At 45.3% G+C, this 17,639-nt stretch overlaps 1 protein-coding gene across 1 annotated transcript in view; it reads right to left on the minus strand.

The window, feature by feature from the left end:
- Window positions 1-236: 236 nt before the first annotated feature.
- The window catches only part of Blmh (bleomycin hydrolase), a 42,103-nt gene continuing 24,700 nt past the window's right edge, over window positions 237-17,639 (minus strand). Inside the window, exons 11-12 of the mRNA XM_021175793.3 lie at window positions 15,576-15,645; window positions 237-1,126 (exon numbers count right to left, since the gene is read on the minus strand). Of these exons, the coding sequence (XP_021031452.1) occupies window positions 975-1,126; window positions 15,576-15,645 (222 nt within the window). The 3' untranslated portion in view covers window positions 237-974. The remainder of the gene's footprint in view (window positions 1,127-15,575; window positions 15,646-17,639) is intronic.

Consider the following 17,639-nt stretch of genomic DNA (forward strand, 5'->3'; position numbering starts at 1 on the left):
GCTGGATGGCAGGGACAGGGCTCAGAGTTGGGACATGAAGGCTTCTGCAGGAGCCCTTTGGAAGGTGGGGGTGGGCAGGCTCAGGACACAATCATGGCCTGCAGAGCAGCTGAGGAGAACCCGAGCTCTGCTCCTTTTCTTCACTTTGAAGAGTCTCAGCTGCTTGACTGCTCCCATTTGTAGCCCAATAACTCCTTCTTAGAGAACGTATACAGACCAGACACGCCAGCTTGCTCTCAGTTAGCAAAGGGTTTTATTCCAAAGCTTCTCAGCACCATCAGTTATCAGAAAGAACGAGCATCGCTGCCTCTCCCCGCCCAACCCCAACGCACACAGACATTAAAGCACTCAGTGGGTGCCCCTCGCGATTACAGCTGAGCCCCTGACAAGGTTTTCTCGAACCCCGTTTAACCTGGCCCAAGTGAGCCCCACAGCTCAGACCAGGAAGAGAAGGAGTCATCTCAGACCGATCAACCTCCCCTTCTCAAGTCACAGGAAGCTGAATTCAGCGACTGCCAGGTAGGAAGGACAGTGACCTGTGAGGCAGCATGCAGCGTTGAGAGTTCAAATCCTAGCTAACCCTCCCCTAATCTACTCTAGGAACAAGGAGCCCAGGACTGTTTGTTCTCCGTACACCTCAGCTGCTCATCTTACTCTGTCTTACTACAAACACAAAGACAGTGACAGTGGACAATGACATCCAATTAAAATGCTATGAGATCCTGAGCCGTCAGAGATGAGGAGAGCAACAGGATGCCCCAATCCTTCCCCTTTATTTTTTCCTTTATGAATATTTTGTTTCAGCATAAAGCATTTTTCTCAAAGAGGTTCCTGGAGGAGACTGGAAACCCAAGAGTCTGACTGTATCCTGTGGGAACAGCCACCCATGTAACTTTGGTTTCAGTCCCTGGGTCTGTCCTTGGCAGCTCCATCCGATCCCATGGGAGGAGGAGAGCTGGAGGCAGTCCACTCACTCATTCAGCCAAAGCCCCCATGGGGTCCCATGCCGGCAAGACAATGGGCTCCTGCTCTAACACAGCCAGCACCTCTTCCGGGACGTGCTTCTTGTCCACCACCACCTCGTAGACGTACTCAGAGAACCACTCATCGGTCATGCACAGGTAGCCTGGAAAGGAGAGAAGAAACACTCCTGAGTTCAGAGGGTAGGCAGAAAGGAGAACTTCCTACTAGTGTAAAAAGGTCTTCTACAAAAATACCAACTTTCCAGCACTGCCCACTGAGCTCATTTGAGTTCCAGTTTACTAGCAATCTGTGAAGCAGACAGGATAGACACTGCTGTGTTTTCACCAACTATGAAAAGGGGTTCAGAGTAACTGACGTGCCTGGCTCCAGAGAGGCCCCGTGCTGGCCCACACGCAGCTGCCTCTGTGATGCTGGGTGCTGACTTGTACACCAGCAGGTCAGTGCTGAGCGTCTGGCTCACAGTCACCCGGGAGGACTGGTCTCTAGGGCAGTACGGCAAGCACAGCAGCCCCGTCCTCATCACCTACACTCCTAGTTTCACTGGCTGCTCCCAATCTCACACTCTGAGAGCAACCAGCTAAGCTGCTAAGGGCATGTCACTATGGCCAGCAGTCAGACACTCATTTGCAGGTGACACTGGGTGATCACACAGTCCTTGCTTTTCTGAACGGGAATGTGTAATGCCAGAACATTGAGACAGCAAGTGGCGCACAGTCCCCAGATTAGCAACCTGGCTCTTATTGGAGAGATGGACCTGAGTCTCAGGCTCTGTAAGGTCCACACCAGTTCTTCAGGACCACACTTTCAACAAGCTCACGGGGCAAATACTCAGCTTAAACCACTGCAGTATAAAGGAAAAAAGTGCAAACAAGAGACTAACAGAGTGTGTGTTAAAACAAGGCATGGTTACCGAGCTAGGGAAGGAGTGCAGAGCACAAGCATTTGCAAGCACACACCTGACCAGGAGCACTGCACGCACATCGGAGGACTTGCAGGGAAGAGCACCCACTACCCACAGGATGCAGCTGGTACACACTAATTTAGACACCTCAGCCACCCTCCTCTATTTATGTAAACCTAGTGGTATTCACTCCTACACAGGACCAAGAGTAAGGGAGAAGAGACATAGATGTTTCTCCCAAGAAGGTACTCTAAAGCTAGGAGTGGTAGTACACTCTTCTGACAGCAGCATTTGGGAGGGGAAGGCAAGAGGATCAAGACTTCAAGCCCATCTTTGTTACAAAGGGAGTTCAACTCCAGCCTGGGCTATATGAGACCCCTGACTCAAAAATAACAAAGCAAATCAAACAATACACAGACAGAGACACAAAGACAAATGCACAAATGCATGCACATGCACCCCTCCTAAAAAACTAAACTAAAATAAAAAGACACCCCCCCCCCAGCAAAGGGTTCTCTAGTTAAGCAGTTTCCAAACTTCTTTGGCTGTAAAACCTGTTTATATCTGGAAGATAATTAAAGGAAGCTACAAGGACTGCCCTGTGGTGCAGAGCCCTTGTTGTTCTTGCAAAGGACCTAGGTTTTATTCTGAGCACCAGCATGATAACACAACCATCCATAGCTCTGGCTGCAAGGGATCCAATGCGTTCTTCTGACCCCCAAGGGCACCAGGTACACACTCAGTACACATCCATGCCTACAGGAAAACCCCCATACACACATAATTAAATAATTAAATCTAAAAAATAATTAAAGACCCTAAATTCACTTGTGTGGGTTATATCTATATATTGATTACTATTTGTTATATTAAAAATTAACTTTTAAACACTTCTATGGGCTGGGGAGAAGGCTCAGTAGATAAAGTGCTTGCTGTGCCCAAGGATTCGAGTTCAGATCCCTAGCACCCACATAAAAAGCTGAGCATGATGGCAGGCTCCTAACACTGTGACCTTGGGGGTACAGGGTCTTGCTGGCCAGCCACAGTGAGAAAATTTAAGGATGGAGATGATACCAGTGGACATAGCTCGATCACATGTGCACACCAGTAAGACCACACTCATGAGAAAACGCTCTAAGGAAGTCAGTGCTGAGCACTTGTCCACTGTGCAATGGACTCTGGGTTCCAGTTCCCAGCATCATAGGCATGTGCACACACAGTGCTCTCAGGGGTGCTGAACCAAGGCTTGTCAAGGGATGCTCAACCTGGTGAGTACCCTCTTGACTCAAGGCTGCTTCTTCCAATGGCAGGTAAGGAAGAGCACAGAGCAGTTCCTGGCTTGTGCTGCTTCTTATCTGTCCTGACTCCACCCCGTGGGCCTCCAGCTCTGCTATGCCACCTGTATCAGTGCTAGTCAACCTCACTCCTGCTACATCTTAAGTATCACTCCCCAGAAACTCAGCATTTCCCTTGTCAAAGAGAGATATACTGGTTAATGCCTGGATTCCGAGCATGTGAGAGGCTGAGGCAGGAGAATTGCTGCAAGTTTGAGGACAGCCCAGGCTACAATGTTAGACCATCTCAAAAGCTCCCCTACACCATTTGAGACATCAGTTATCCTCCCCTCAGTATAGTGCAGGCTGAGCATGATGACCTAGCCAGCTCTGGGCGGTTGGCAGGGCAGGTAAAGGATAGAGGCAGACTCTGTAATAAAGTTCCGTGTCCTTCTAACAATACTATCACCACACAATCAAATGAGTCTTCAAAGACAGCCCAGAGAAAACGCACACAAAGTACATCTGCACTATCTTGTTCCAAAAGGAGATCACATTAAGTCCTCACAAATTAAATCTCCTATCAACTGCAGCCCACCCTTCCCATGTCCCTGCCAAGAGGACCTGCCTTGATTAGCCTCTTTCTGCAGGATATGAGTTCTTCAGGGCCCACAACACCCTCAGTGTGAAAGCTGCCAAGTAATTGCACCCTGGGCAGATAACAGGCGTGCTGGCTTCAACTGTTGACACTGCATGTCTCAGAGTTTCCCAGAGATTAGGATCAGTAAGGCTGAAGCCAGAAGTGCTGAGAAGAGTCTGAAGCCCAAGGGTGCTATGGGGTGCAGCAGACTGCGGGTGTGGGGCTCTGAACTGAAGGCTCATCCACAAGCCCGAGAAAGAATGGCAAATTGGAATCCCAAAGGTAACCTTCAGGAAGACAGACAATGTATAAAGAAGTCAATTTCTGAAATACAATTTCATTTAAGCCATTAGTTCTTATTTACATTCTTTGAGCAAATAAACAAGCTATCCTAAAGCAGCTGGCAGTGCTTTTGAGTTTTGTATGGGAAAGGAAAGAAGCCATTGTGAAGGGCAGGCGAGTCTGGGACACGGCTGCAGACCCAATGCTGAGACTCACGCAGACAGAAGAGCCCAGTTTATGGATGCAAGTGCTTATCTGAGCTCTCTGACACTCTGCCAATGGTCTGAGATTTAAACCTTGCAGACTATATTAAAACAACAAAATATTACCACTTATTTTTTAGCATACATATTTTTGTTTTTTCGAGACAGGGTTTCTCTATATAGCCCTGGCTATTCTGGAACTCACTTTGTAGACCAGGCTGGCCTCAAACTCAGAAGTCCACCTGCCTCTGCCTCCCGAGTGCTGGGATTGAAGGTGTGCGCCACCACGCCCGGCCTTTTTTTTTTTTTAGCATCCATATTTTTAATTATAGGCATGTGTAGGGATATGTACACACAACTGTAGATCCATGGAGTCAGAAGACAAGGTTGGATCTCCTCTTTCTGGGATTACAGGTGGGTTATGAGCTGTCTGAGCTGTCTGCAAGCTGCTGAGAATGGAACTTAGGTCCTCTGGAAAGGAGATATGTGCTTTTAACATAAGCCATCTCTCCAACCTCAATTTTTATCATTTATGAATTAGAAATACTTTCTAGTTTTTATCATCTTTGTTCTAAGAACGTAACTGACAATTTGTAGTTGATTTTTTTTCTATTAAAAAAAAAAAAACAAGTCTGGTAAAACACAGTGATTAAGCTAGGTGTGGTGGTGCACAGCTGTGATCCCAGCTCAGAGAGGGTCAGAGAGGAGGATCACGCATTCGAGGCTGGCCTCTGCTATGTAATGAAACTCTATATAAACAAATAGTGAGACAAGTTACTGTTCTGCTCTGGGGAGTGTGTCCGATGCAATGACCTAAGGAAGCCAACTTGTCACCCAAGGCCCTAACTCAGAGGTACAGCAAGGCTCCCAGGGGGAAAAAACAAACAAACAAACCTAAAACCTGTCTGTCTGTGTTCCAAACTGCCTAAGACAGAGTAAGTGACACCTTACAGAACATGTCAGTCACTAAGACGACAGTGCAAAGAACACCTGGCAAGTTTCTAAAATTTTTTAGAGTAGAGCAGACATACATGGTACATCCCTGTAACTTGTATATTACACGTGGCTTCCATACACATTACATGCACTGTACACACACACTCCCACACACAACAGTAACTAAATGGCAGATCACACTGTGGCTGGAGAGATGCCTCAGCAGTTAAGAGCCCTTGCTGCTCTTCCAGGGCCTGAGTTCAGTTCTCAGAACCCATGTTGGGTGGCTCATAACCATCAGTGACCAGCCCCAGGGGACCTCATACCCTCTTCTGCCCTCCAAAGGCACATGTTCCATGTGCACATACACATAAAGAGACACATATATACAAAGTTCTTAAATCCTTAACAAAAAAGGCAATAAGCTACCCGAGCTCTGTCTTCTCTTATCCTCTGTGGACACCTGTGTGCAGTATGTGTGTCAGTTGTGAATGCACACAGAGGCCAGAAGCTGACATCAAATGACTTCTTCAGTTCCTCTTCAACTTTTATGTTGAGGATGGGTCTGTCACTTGTCTCAGCGCTCACCAACTTGGTTAGTCTACAGCCAGCTTGCTCTGGGGAACCCCTTTTTCTGCCTGCCAGGCACTAGCTACAATCCAAACGTCAGTCAGCCTGCCTGTGTGTAAGCACTTTACTACTACTCTACTGTGCTGTTTCCCCAGCAACCTCTGCTCAGTTTTAGTTGGAATGTTTGCCTTTTTCACAGTAATCAATAACAGCATGTTATATATTTATTTTGGCTGCAAACTTTCTTCCTATCATGCATTTTGCCTTCTAATTTACATTTTTATAGCCTATTAAAATTCCTTCATTTTCAGAAAGTTATATTCATCAATATTTCAGTTTTTAAAAGTTAAAGTTTTTAAAATATATCATAATGAAAAAAATAAATACAAGGGAAAAAATTAGGGCAAGGGCTTAAGAAAATACAAGGAATAGTCTTTAAAAAAGAAAAACAAAAAACCTCATCAGTTCATGAAGACTTTGGCAGTCTAATTCCTAACCATGAACAGAGACAATTTAAATATACATATAATCCGGAGCAGACAATCTGTCAATCACTTTTTAGATAACTCAGTGTGTAAGGCCACATTAATACAGTAATACTTACATTAATACAGTATACTACACATGTGCAAAATAACAGACCCTCATGGAACAGAATTTGGCAATGTGCAGAAAAGATAAACAGGCATTTGCCCTCTTCACACAGTCATTTCTAGCACTTTACCCTACGGGTAAATACATAAAAGGTAGGTATGTGTAGTTTGACCAGAAACCTACTCAGTCCTTGCAATAGGCCAGGAACTGTTTTACACACTGTACACGGAATAACCTATTGCAATATTGTCTGAAATAGGAAATATTGTTAATTCGTTAGTTAGTTAGTTAGTCAGTCTATTAAAGTTCCATTAGTTAGGGAACTGGTTAAATAAACCACGGATATCCAGATGACAGAAGATGACAAACTGGAAATGCTTCCAAGGCATGTTGCTTGGGAAGTGAGACAGGCGCAAGCACAGTATACGGTGTGCTGCCATTGGCTGAAGAAAAGAAGGCAACAGATTTACATGCCTTTTGATATACTGACTTTAGAACAATGTAATTTTATTATCTATTAGAAGATTATACTTTGAAACACACATACAGCTGGGTGTAATGGTGTACTACTCAGCACTCAGGAGGCAGACGCAGGAGGATCTCTGTGAGTTCAAGGCCAGCCTAATCTATATAGTGAGTTATAGGAGTGAGGGCAACATAGTGAAACCACACTTCAACACTAACAACAACAGAGATGCCATGTGTTCTAAGCATCTTTATGAGACAGGATGATTCAAATGGGTTAATGTTTTAAGAAGAAAAAGGCAGCCGAGGTAACCAAATAACCACTTGTACTTCTGACTGTCACTTGGACAGTGACCTTAGAAGCCGCTTCCCCCTGCAGACCAGACACAGATGTCTGGCTGGGCTGAGGACACATTCATGGCCATGAACCTTTAGCAGATAACAGATGAGATACTCACTGAGCCGGATATTACTGGTGGCCTCTCTCAGACACAAAGGCTACAGATGGCACAGTGCCCCTGCTAAAGGCATGGGAAAATGGGGCATGGAGAAACAGCACACACAGTAGGGAAGAAGGGCTGTTTGGATATCTCTAAAAGCATTTACATGACATTGATCTGGGTGTGCAAACATGCCATGGGGTAGCAGTCAGAGGACAATTGGTGGGAGAGGGTTCTCTCCTTCCACCACGTGGGTCCCAGAAATCAATCTCACAGGGTAAGGTTTGGCAGCAAGGCCTTTGTTCAATGAGCTTTTCACGGGCCCCACTTTTTAAAACGACAACAAAATTCAATAAGCAAAAGGATACCCATCGCAAGGATACCCACCCCAAGAGGCCCAGACGATAGGTGCTCACCTCGGACTCCAGACTCCTTTCCTGGACCATGACTGAAAGCCACAGAAGCCTGAGGCTACACGGAACTGGCCAGGACAGGATCTTTTCTACCCAAGGGTCTGATTTTCACATGTAACTTTTCTCTGCCCCCCAAACCATCACTCTTGCTACTTGTTCTAGGGCAAGTTCCCTGGATGGTAGGCCATATTACTGCTTAGTCACACACCTCTGACCTGTCCATCCGAGGTACTATCTCCCTAGCTAGCCTGGCAAGAAGCCCTCAAGCTGTCTCCTCCAGGAGAACTCCTAAGGAGGACCCACCGTTCACTCTTCTTATTCACCATCCTGAAACCCTGTACTTACTCCTGTTTTACACACACACACATACACACACACACACACACACACACACACACACATCAAGACTTACAGCTTCACCTATCTCACCTCCAATATCCCCAACCCAACTGTGTCAGACCAGAAGACACTGAATATTGAAATGCTGGTTTGACACACAGGACACACTCCTGCAGTTCCTGAAACCGCCTGTGAATCTAAGCCCAACGCTTCTTTCTTCCCTTTGCTCTGTCTGCTTTGCCATTATATTACTGTGGTCCCCACAGTCTCCCAGCCACCAACACCCCTGGCTGTTGAGGTAGTCTTTTCAGCCTTCCCTTCTCAGTAACCTCAGCTCCTGCCCTCCTCATCTCCCTGCTGAGGGGCCACCCAGACCTTCCTCTGTCCTCCATCACCTGCCTTCTTGGAGAAGTCACCTTCTTAGTTTTTCGGTCTATTTCCCCGTATCTTACAGTCTGAGGAGCACACCACGAATGCCACTCTGTCTCATCACAGCCCTCTTTAACTCCTGTTCCCATGTCCCAGGAGATTAAGTATAAATTCCTCTGAGGGTCGGGGACATTTGTTCCATCATGGCTGTGCACGGGTCTCTGCATCCCACTGATAAATGTGAGTTGAAGCCACTGCTAATGGCTTTTCCTCAGCACTGGATTTACCCATCTTAGTTTCTCACGAAACTAAGCTTGCACTGTGGGGCATCTATCTAGTGACTGTGACATAGCAGCAGTCATGCTGAGATCTGTGTTCTCAAAGCTCTGAAGCTAGAAGCATGGGCAAGTTAGTCTTCTCTGAATGAGAAAGTGAGAGAGCCTCCTGCATCCATCAGTCTAAAGCATAAATGACAGCCAAGGGTGTGGTGCACTTCCTCTGTATTTCGACAATTACAGGCCACTCAGACAGGTTGGATGCCATGACAATCCCATTCACAGCCTGAATGGTGTGACACCTGGAGATGCCCAGACAGCCTGTTTCCAGATTAACCTCCATCCTTAAAATGCAGATGGAGGCAGAAACACTCCTTAGGGCAGAGTAGATTCTTTTTCAGGAAAAAGCACAAATACACATATTACACTGTGTTAACTACAAGAGGAATTCTCTTAGAAGCTGATGCCTAGTTTGAAGCCTTGAATCTGTAGCATGTCTCCGTCTCCACAATGGTAGCTGTCTCGGGTCCTGAATGTCAGTAAGGAAGCACCATTGAGCCAGACAGCCCATGCATCTTCTACTCACATGGACTAGCTTTGTAGCCCAAGGCATGCAGGCATCTAGTTAATAAAGACAAGCAATGAGAAGTCATTGCCCAGAACTCAACTCCCCAGGCGTGACCAGTGGCAGCTAAATCAACCAAGCCTGGAGCAACAAGAAACACTCTCCAGTGAGGTAACAACCTTGTATCTTCACCAAGCCAGGAAGTCAGCGACTTTGCTTCCAGCTGGTGACACTACTCTTATTACAGCCAGTTTATTATTTGAGTTTCTAGCTCTCCATAAGTGAACCTCAAACACATTAGTAAACACTGGTTGTCCTCTGTTAAGTCGTATATGACTAAGAAATCTATGAGACCTGAATTCCAACCCTGCTGCAATCCCACACAACCTGTACACATCAAAACTCAATAACCTTCACCTGCCTCACACAGCACAGGTGCACGCACACTCGTCCTACCAGGACGCCATGCAGTGAAATGAACACACACACAGTAACAAACCGAATCTTAAAAGGTGAGCTCTATCTTGGGTACCTGTGGCAGAAATATGGAGTGTCATCCACTGTGCGTCTGAGTAACTGCCTATATACGGTCTGAACAAAGCTTTGCACGTCACTTCATTGGACGGCTACAGAGGAACCCTACAGCCCTTAGGGAGGAGCAAGCGTCTGTGCTGCTGAGAGAGCAGAGAACACAAGCCTCCCCTGCCCTTCGAGGAACTGTGACCGAGAACTGTTAGTCTGTTTTAAGACAGCACAGCTGGTTACACAATATTTAAAATCATAGGGACGCAGCAACATTCGTGCTAAACTTTAAATATGCAGTTTTAAAAATGATGTGCTGTCTGGCTACTGAGACACTTATTGGTCATTATATTGGACATTATAAAGCCCATCATATAAGCTGGTAAGTAAGTTTCTGGTTAATACCTAACATGCTGAAGTTTCTCTAACTGAAAACACCATAAGGTTCCTTTTTAGGAGCAAGTCTGGACATTTTACTAAAATGAAATCAAGAACAAGCAGATTTATTTGAAAGATTAAAAAAATACAGGTTACAGCTGGGCATTGGTGGTGCACGCTTTTAATCCCAGCACTCGGGAGGCAGAGGCAGGAGGATTTCTGAGTTCGAGGCCAGCCTGGTCTACAAAGTGAGTTCCAGGACAGCCAGGGCTACACAGAGAAACCCTGTCTCGAAAAAACAAAAAACAAACAAACAAAACAGGTTACAATGATTTCAAAGGCTCATGTGTCTGAAAGATGCAAAGCACCAGGAGTGTGCAAAACTCATCTTGGCTCAAAATGAAAAGTGAGACAATTTTTAAAAGATAAAGATTTGTGCCCTGTGAGGAGAATTAGGACTGGCAGCAGCACTGCCTCTGAAGAGCTGCATTACTCGTGTACTCTTGGCCTCAGGAGGCTGAGACAGGAGGATCTCTGAGATCCTCCTTGGCTACAATGCAGGACGCTGCCCTCCACACACATGCTCGCATGCACACACAGGCAGAGGGGGAGTGAGAAAGCAGACTGAATAAGCACTAAGAGCTATGTCATAACAGGTCCACACTCCAGATCTCTGCTTGGAGAGATAGCCAGCATCTAATAGTACTGAAGTCTCGAGACTGACAGGCCAATTATGAACAAAACTTTAAGACTGATCTTGGGAGAGACCATCCAACAACCTGGTAACACATGCACACACTAATATCCTTATGCTTATCTGTAATATACTAGAAATTGCCTGTGCCAACAAGTTAAACATTTAAAGAGGAAAATGGACAGCTTGGGAACAAGGGCTGGCTCTGTCAGGTCTGTCACTTGTCAGACTCATGTGTTTCATGTTTTATGTTTAACGCTGGTCACAGGCTTCCCAAGGTACCTCAACTTGTTCAGACTACAGGAGCCTCTTCTAACACCAATGTGTTTCCAGATCCTCTATAAAGTTATAGATTTATGTCCCTCAGCCACTGTTTCTGGTCACCAAAGAACATTGTCTTTGTTACTTTTCTATTGCTATGGTAAGATAGCATGACTAATAAAACTTATAGAAGAGTTTACTTGGGTCTTACAGTTTCAGGTTAGAGTCCATGACCATCATGGAGGGAGCATGGCAGCAGGCAGGCAGGCAAGGGGCTAAAGCCATACTAAGAGCTACATTTTGACAACAACCACAGGGCAAAAAAGGAGAACAGGGAGAGAGGGGTAGGGGGAGGGTGGGAATCGGGAAGGGGAAAAGAGAGGGAGAGGGAGAAGGAGAGGGGGAAGAGGAGGGGGAGAGAGAACACACTAACTAGGAAGGTGTGGACTTTTGAAAACCCAAAACCTATCCCCACTGACAAACCTATACCAACTAGGCCACGCCTCCTAATCCTTCCCAAACAGTTCCACCAACTGGAAACCAGGCATTCAAACATATGGCCTATGAGGACATTCTCACTCAAACTGCCACAATCATGAACGGTCCTGTGTTTTCTATGAATGGGCCAAATGCTTCCAAAACAGAAATTCAGAGAAAGCAGTTTGGCAGTCAGGAAAACCAGCTCTGTTGTCAGGCAGGGTTGTGATTTTGGCTCCATCATAGATCCTCAAGGGTCTGTATGTCACTCTGGTGTAAGCTATGCTCTCTCAGGTGAATTTCTGGTTTCCTTTAATATTTTTGGGGGAGGAGAGGCTGACACCAGGTCTTCTGATGCCCAGAATAACTTTGAACTTCTAACCCTTCTACCTCTACCTCCTAAGGCTGCAAGTACAAGCTACCACCGCCAGTGTTCCTTAACTTTCTAAATAGCTTACAGAATGACTTACCAGATCACCTTTTTAAACTAAAAGGTAAGGTGGTAAATCCCACAGTCTCTTTCCTCATCTCACTATGAGATCCACATGGGGTTAATATTTCTAGCAGGGGAGGAGCCAGTTGCTCGAGACACTGCTCAACAGCATCCCGTTCCAGAACAGCAGACTGAACACTCATGGCCAGCAGGAAGCGGCAGCAAGGTAAGATGCAAATCTTCCCTCTGTCTCTTTTGGTCAGAAGGAGCCTCTGCCCATCTGTGGACAAGGTTATGTAATCTACCTGGTAGTCTCTGGGCAGGAAATTCCAAGAACATGACCAGTGGAGACCAAAGCCAAAAGCTGGCCCTGGGTACAGCAGGGGCAGCCTGCCTAGGGACCTTTGCTGTTTACCTCCAGCTGTATTATCAAAGCTGCGTGGCAGAAACATGGATCTCAACAGACAGAAATCCCAAAGAGAATAGTAACAAACTGTTAACAATGTTATCTTCAGCAATAAGACCCTAGGGTCCTGCTTCCCACAAACACAAGCCCTGCCAGCCAATGTCCACCCAGATGACAGACCGGGGGACCTTGCTGGAGTAAGCACACACGGTCAGCAGAATAACACACTAGGTGATCTCTAAAGGACAAGTGTGTCAATAAAACCAGGTCATGTTTTCCTTCCTTCCTGTTAAGTCAGAAAGGACTTTACCAAGAGACACACGAGAGGAATTTATTTTGGCTTTGAATGAACTATTTCTTGCCCATTCCCAGTTCAATCTCTATCTTTTTGGCTCTACAATCTCAGGCATTTTAACTATTTGAAAACAACAACCAAAAAAAGTATCCAGCCTTCAGTAATCAGAGCAGAGACCAGAGAGTGAGCATGAAGACCCTGGCTCCGTCAACACAGCAGAGGCTGAGAGACTCAGAAGACATGCACTTCATAGGGCAAAAGGGTTCATGTGATGGCAAACTAGCAAAGAGGCCACAATACTCCAGCACACGTATTTAGCCTCAGAGTAGTAAATGTTCCACACGACACACAGAACACTCTCCTAGCTTCATGAGTGGTCATCCTTTCTTATATCTAAAATCTAGTGACATCACCTAATGAAAATGCCAAAAAAGCAAGCTGTAACTTTAGTCTTTTTCCTGGACATAGTTCCACTTGCAGAAATGGCTCACCTGAAGGAAGAGAAAAATTACTTGAACCCAGTATTTTAGGTTTGCTAAAAGGAATCCAATCCTTTTTACGTGAGTATCCTCTTTAAAAAACCATCAAAATGGGAGAAGCATGAACACAGACCCCACTGCTGCAGATTACACAGGTGAGTTCTGCATTTGGGAAATTGCAGGGGCCAACACATTGGGTGCAGTGGATGAGCCTCGCTCTGGGAAACCACCATTGTGACTCTCCCCTGCCAGGTAGCTGATAAGTGTTCATTTCCTAACTGATTTACAGACTTAACTGGATCACCTTCACTTTTTACTAGCATTGTTAAGGCTTCTAATGCCCAGATGCCAATTGTGTTTGCATTAAAATGAGATTTACCTAATAAGAAAATAATTTTTAAAGTACTGCATTATAATTTATAAATCACAGAATCATGGGGCTGGAGAGATGGCTCAGCAGTTTAGAGCAATGACTGCTCTTCCAAAGATACTAATTCAGTTCCCAGAAAACACATGGTGGCTCACAACCATCTGTAATGGAAGCCAATGCCATCTTCTGGTGTGTCTGAAGACAGCAACAGTGTACTCACATACATAAAATAAATAAATCGTTAAAAAAAATACAGACTCACAGAAGAGGAACATGTGATCACCAAACACTAACAGGGCTGTATTTGTTCATACAAACATGGAACTGTTCCACTTAACTGCAGTCCCCAGGGATGCTTAGCCAAAACCCACCAGTGATCATTTTCACGAGGAGGAAGAGGCTTGAAGGGCAGTTTACCAGTCTCCAGGTGCTGGCCCTCACATACAGGGCTGTGCTGCTCAGCTACATACTCAAGTCCTGTGAAGCTCAGTGGTTAGACTCAGACTGAGTCCGGAGAAGTGAGGGAAGCGCCATCACTTCCAAGTTCCTTTACTGTCTGGCCTTGGACATCAGAATTCTGAAGAACACAGGGGAAAATCACCGTTCTAACAGATGGGACCCAGCAAGCAGGGCTGTGATCTCACCCTGCCTCCTTCTAAGCTGTCTGATGCCTGTTGGATGAGATGTGTGCTTTTTCCGTTCTAAGTGCCCATCTTGCATCTATGTTTCCACACCCATTCCTTTCATTCTTGTGACTTGTCTAGCGTGCTGTTCCGCTAGTGTTTCTCAGCTAGAATCCACTGACCCAAAGAAAGGAAGACAGAGCCGGAAAGCTAGCCACAAAACACCGCCAGCACAGGACATGCTGCTCCTATCACACAAGTAACTGTAGCTACTGCTTTTGTTTAACGCAGAGGTAACACGGTTGTGCCACTAGGCCTGGTTTCCCCTCTTTCTCCTTCCTTCACCCCCCTGCTGCTGTCCGTACTGAGGACAGACGAGGCAGGGCAGAGAAGCACTCTTACCACGGAGCTAGATTCCCACCCCATTTTCAGCTCGAAGCTCTAAAATTTAAAGCACAAAAACCACCTTTAAAAGCCTTTTATAAATCGGGCGTGGTGGTGCATGCCTTTAATCCTAGCACTTGGAAGGCAGAGGCAGGTGAATTTCTGAGTTCGAGGCCAGCCTGGTCTACAAAGTGAGTTCCAGGACAGCCAGGGCTATACAGAGAAACCCTGACTCAAAAAACAAAACAAAAAAAAACCAAAAAACAAAAAAAAGCCTTTTATATAATCAACAAGACAATCTGTTTTCCAAGAACATTTAAAACTATTAATTAGCCATCAGAGATCTTACTTTTCTTTTATTTATACATATTTAAAATTTTTCTACAACTTGTATATAGATATGTTATTCAGCTTTGCCACTGTAACTTATTCTGATTTCAACCAGGGTTTGGATTTGCAGCATAAAAAGGTTTCTTTTTTTTCAATTTTTTATTAGATATTTTCTTCATTTACGCTTTAAATGCTATCCCGAAAGTCCCCTATACCCTCTCAGCATGAAAAGTTTTAAATGGTAACTTTAGACTTCATAGTAAGAAAATCCTAAGAGATCCTTACAGAAAGTTTCTTTTTGCCAATTCCATTCTCCCTTTGGAAGGCTTCTTCCTAATGTGCTGGCGGTGTGACAAAAAATGTACAAAATGCCAAATATCAAGAACACTGCAATGGACTCACCACCTTCATTCAGCCAAGAGGGTCTGTTACAGTCCTGGACAGTCAGCATGGTTTGGAACAAATAACAGCATACATTGGTCTCAGTTAGCCTGGGAGTTCAGGCACATGTAGGCCATAGGAACCTTGGGGTCTACAACCTGCTATTTTCCTGTAGGACAGGAGAATCAGAGGGACTGAGTACCAACAAATCCCCTTCACTGGCACAGCTTTTTACCCCAAGAGGCAGAGTGGAGCAGAGTCCAGGTACACTGAGTTGGCAGTTGGCACTTACCTTTGTGGCCGTGGTCTTCACCCCATGAATTCTCTACTCTCCATTTCACAAAAGAACCTTCCTGATTATCCTGCCAGAAAGCAGACGACAGTGAACAGTCTGGAACAAGATTCTCCCAGCTGAGGTGTCACGTCAGTCTAACTCATCTCAGGCTGCTCACAATACCGTAGGTGAGCAGAGCCAGACATTTTCTATTACCAGAAGACACTCCAATATTACTGCAATTTTAATCTCTTGAGGGTAAAAATATAATGAAACAAAAAACACTACCTCCCTTTTTTTTTTTTTTTTTTTTTTTTTTTGGTTTTTCGAGACAGGGTTTCTCTGTATAGCCCTGGCTGTCCTGGAACTCACTTTGTAGACCAGGCTGGCCTCGAACTCAGAAATCCGCCTGCCTCTGCCTCCCAAGTGCTGGGTTTAAAGGCTTGCGCCACCACCGCCCAGCTACCTCCCATTTTTTAAAAGATCTATATCTTGCTTATATGTGTGTCTCTGTGCACATGTGGGTGTGAGACCCTCTGGAGCTGGAGTTATAAGCAGGTAATTAGTTTCTGAGCCCCATGACTGAGATGCTGCGACATAAAATCTGGTCCTCTGAAGAGCAATAAGCTCTCTTCCCCCACGGAGCCATTCCTCAGCCATGCTAGCTACTCCTTTACTTCCTATTCTAAGCAGAAAGGAATAAGCACACAGGGCTGGCTGGAGGGTTCAGTGGGTACAGCGCTTGACACCCAAGCCTCACAACCTCGGTTGGATCCCTGAAACCATGTAAAAGCAGATGGAGACCCCACTCCTCAATCACAATGCTGTCCAGGAACACTTGCTTCCACTCCAGCCCTCTGAGAAAGCATCCCAACACATTAATTTTAGGAATGACTCTAAGATCTGGTCAAAGTTTTTTTTTTTTTTTTTTTGGTTTTTCGAGACAGGGTTTCTCTGTGTAGCCCTGGCTGTCCTGGCACTCACTTTGTAGACCAGGCTGGCCTCGAACTCAGAAATCCGCCTGCCTCTGCCTCCCGAGTGCTGGGATTAAAGGCGTGCGCCACCACGCCCGGCTTGGTCAAAGTTTTTAAAAGGCAAGACAAAAATATTTTCATCACGATATCCAATTTTCTATTTAGGGAAACTAATTATATCCTCAAATGTGCTCTTTTACTGATTCAGTTACATAAATACTGAATTTAATACAAGAGACTGAGTGGCAAAGAAAAATAAAAAGATCAACTTCATAAACAAAGCCCAGTCAGCTGTTCACCCTCTTCTGCCTTCATTAAAAAGCTCAGCTTCAAGAGACAGTGACACTCACCATGATAACCCTCATTCACAGTCTTTATTAGACACACTGAGAGGGACAAAAGGCAGGCTCTATTTGGGAAAAACATTTTTCTCTTCTGTTTTCCCAGGACACTTGCTGATGTCAGAACAGTGCACGCCTGTAGCAGGAGAAAGGCAAAGGCCCTTGTGCCATCTGCCAATGATTCTATCTGTCAGCCCTGCTAGCACACCACTGCCTGAGGAGCGGCGTCCACCTGAGACTCGGTTTCCTCTGGCTTTGCTCACTCCAACACTCTACTCTTAGCAAATTTCTCAGATCTTGGATTTTAGCCAACAGATAAACCCGTAGGAATCAAACTTCTGAACTTCCCACACTGAGCTTGGTTTACCAAATGTCTGCTTTTGCTCTCTACCCAAGCCTTGCAACCACTCTCCACTTCCTCTGAAACATTACCGTAACAGTCAAATCTGTTCACCTGTCAGCAAAGGTCTGAGAATGCTTGCTGCTCTCTTTATCTTACCAGTGGATTCCCAAAGGACCTAGATCAAGTATCCTCTAGATCACCTATCACCTCAGAGTGATACACAGTCCAGCTTCATAGAGATTCCACTAAATCATCAACATGGTAGGACATTAGAGGAATATAAAATTCTTTTTCTTTCTTTTTTGAGGTAAGGTCTCATCAGTAGCCAAGCTGGCCTTGAATTCATGGCAATCCTCCTGTCTCTGTCTGTTGAATGTTAGTATTATAGGTATGAGTTATAATGCTTGGCAAATGTTTTCTTTCT

This window comes from Mus caroli, unplaced genomic scaffold, assembly GCF_978045245.1.
Source record: "Mus caroli unplaced genomic scaffold, Mus_caroli_1 scaffold_13, whole genome shotgun sequence".
NCBI classification, from domain to species: Eukaryota; Metazoa; Chordata; class Mammalia; order Rodentia; family Muridae; genus Mus; species Mus caroli.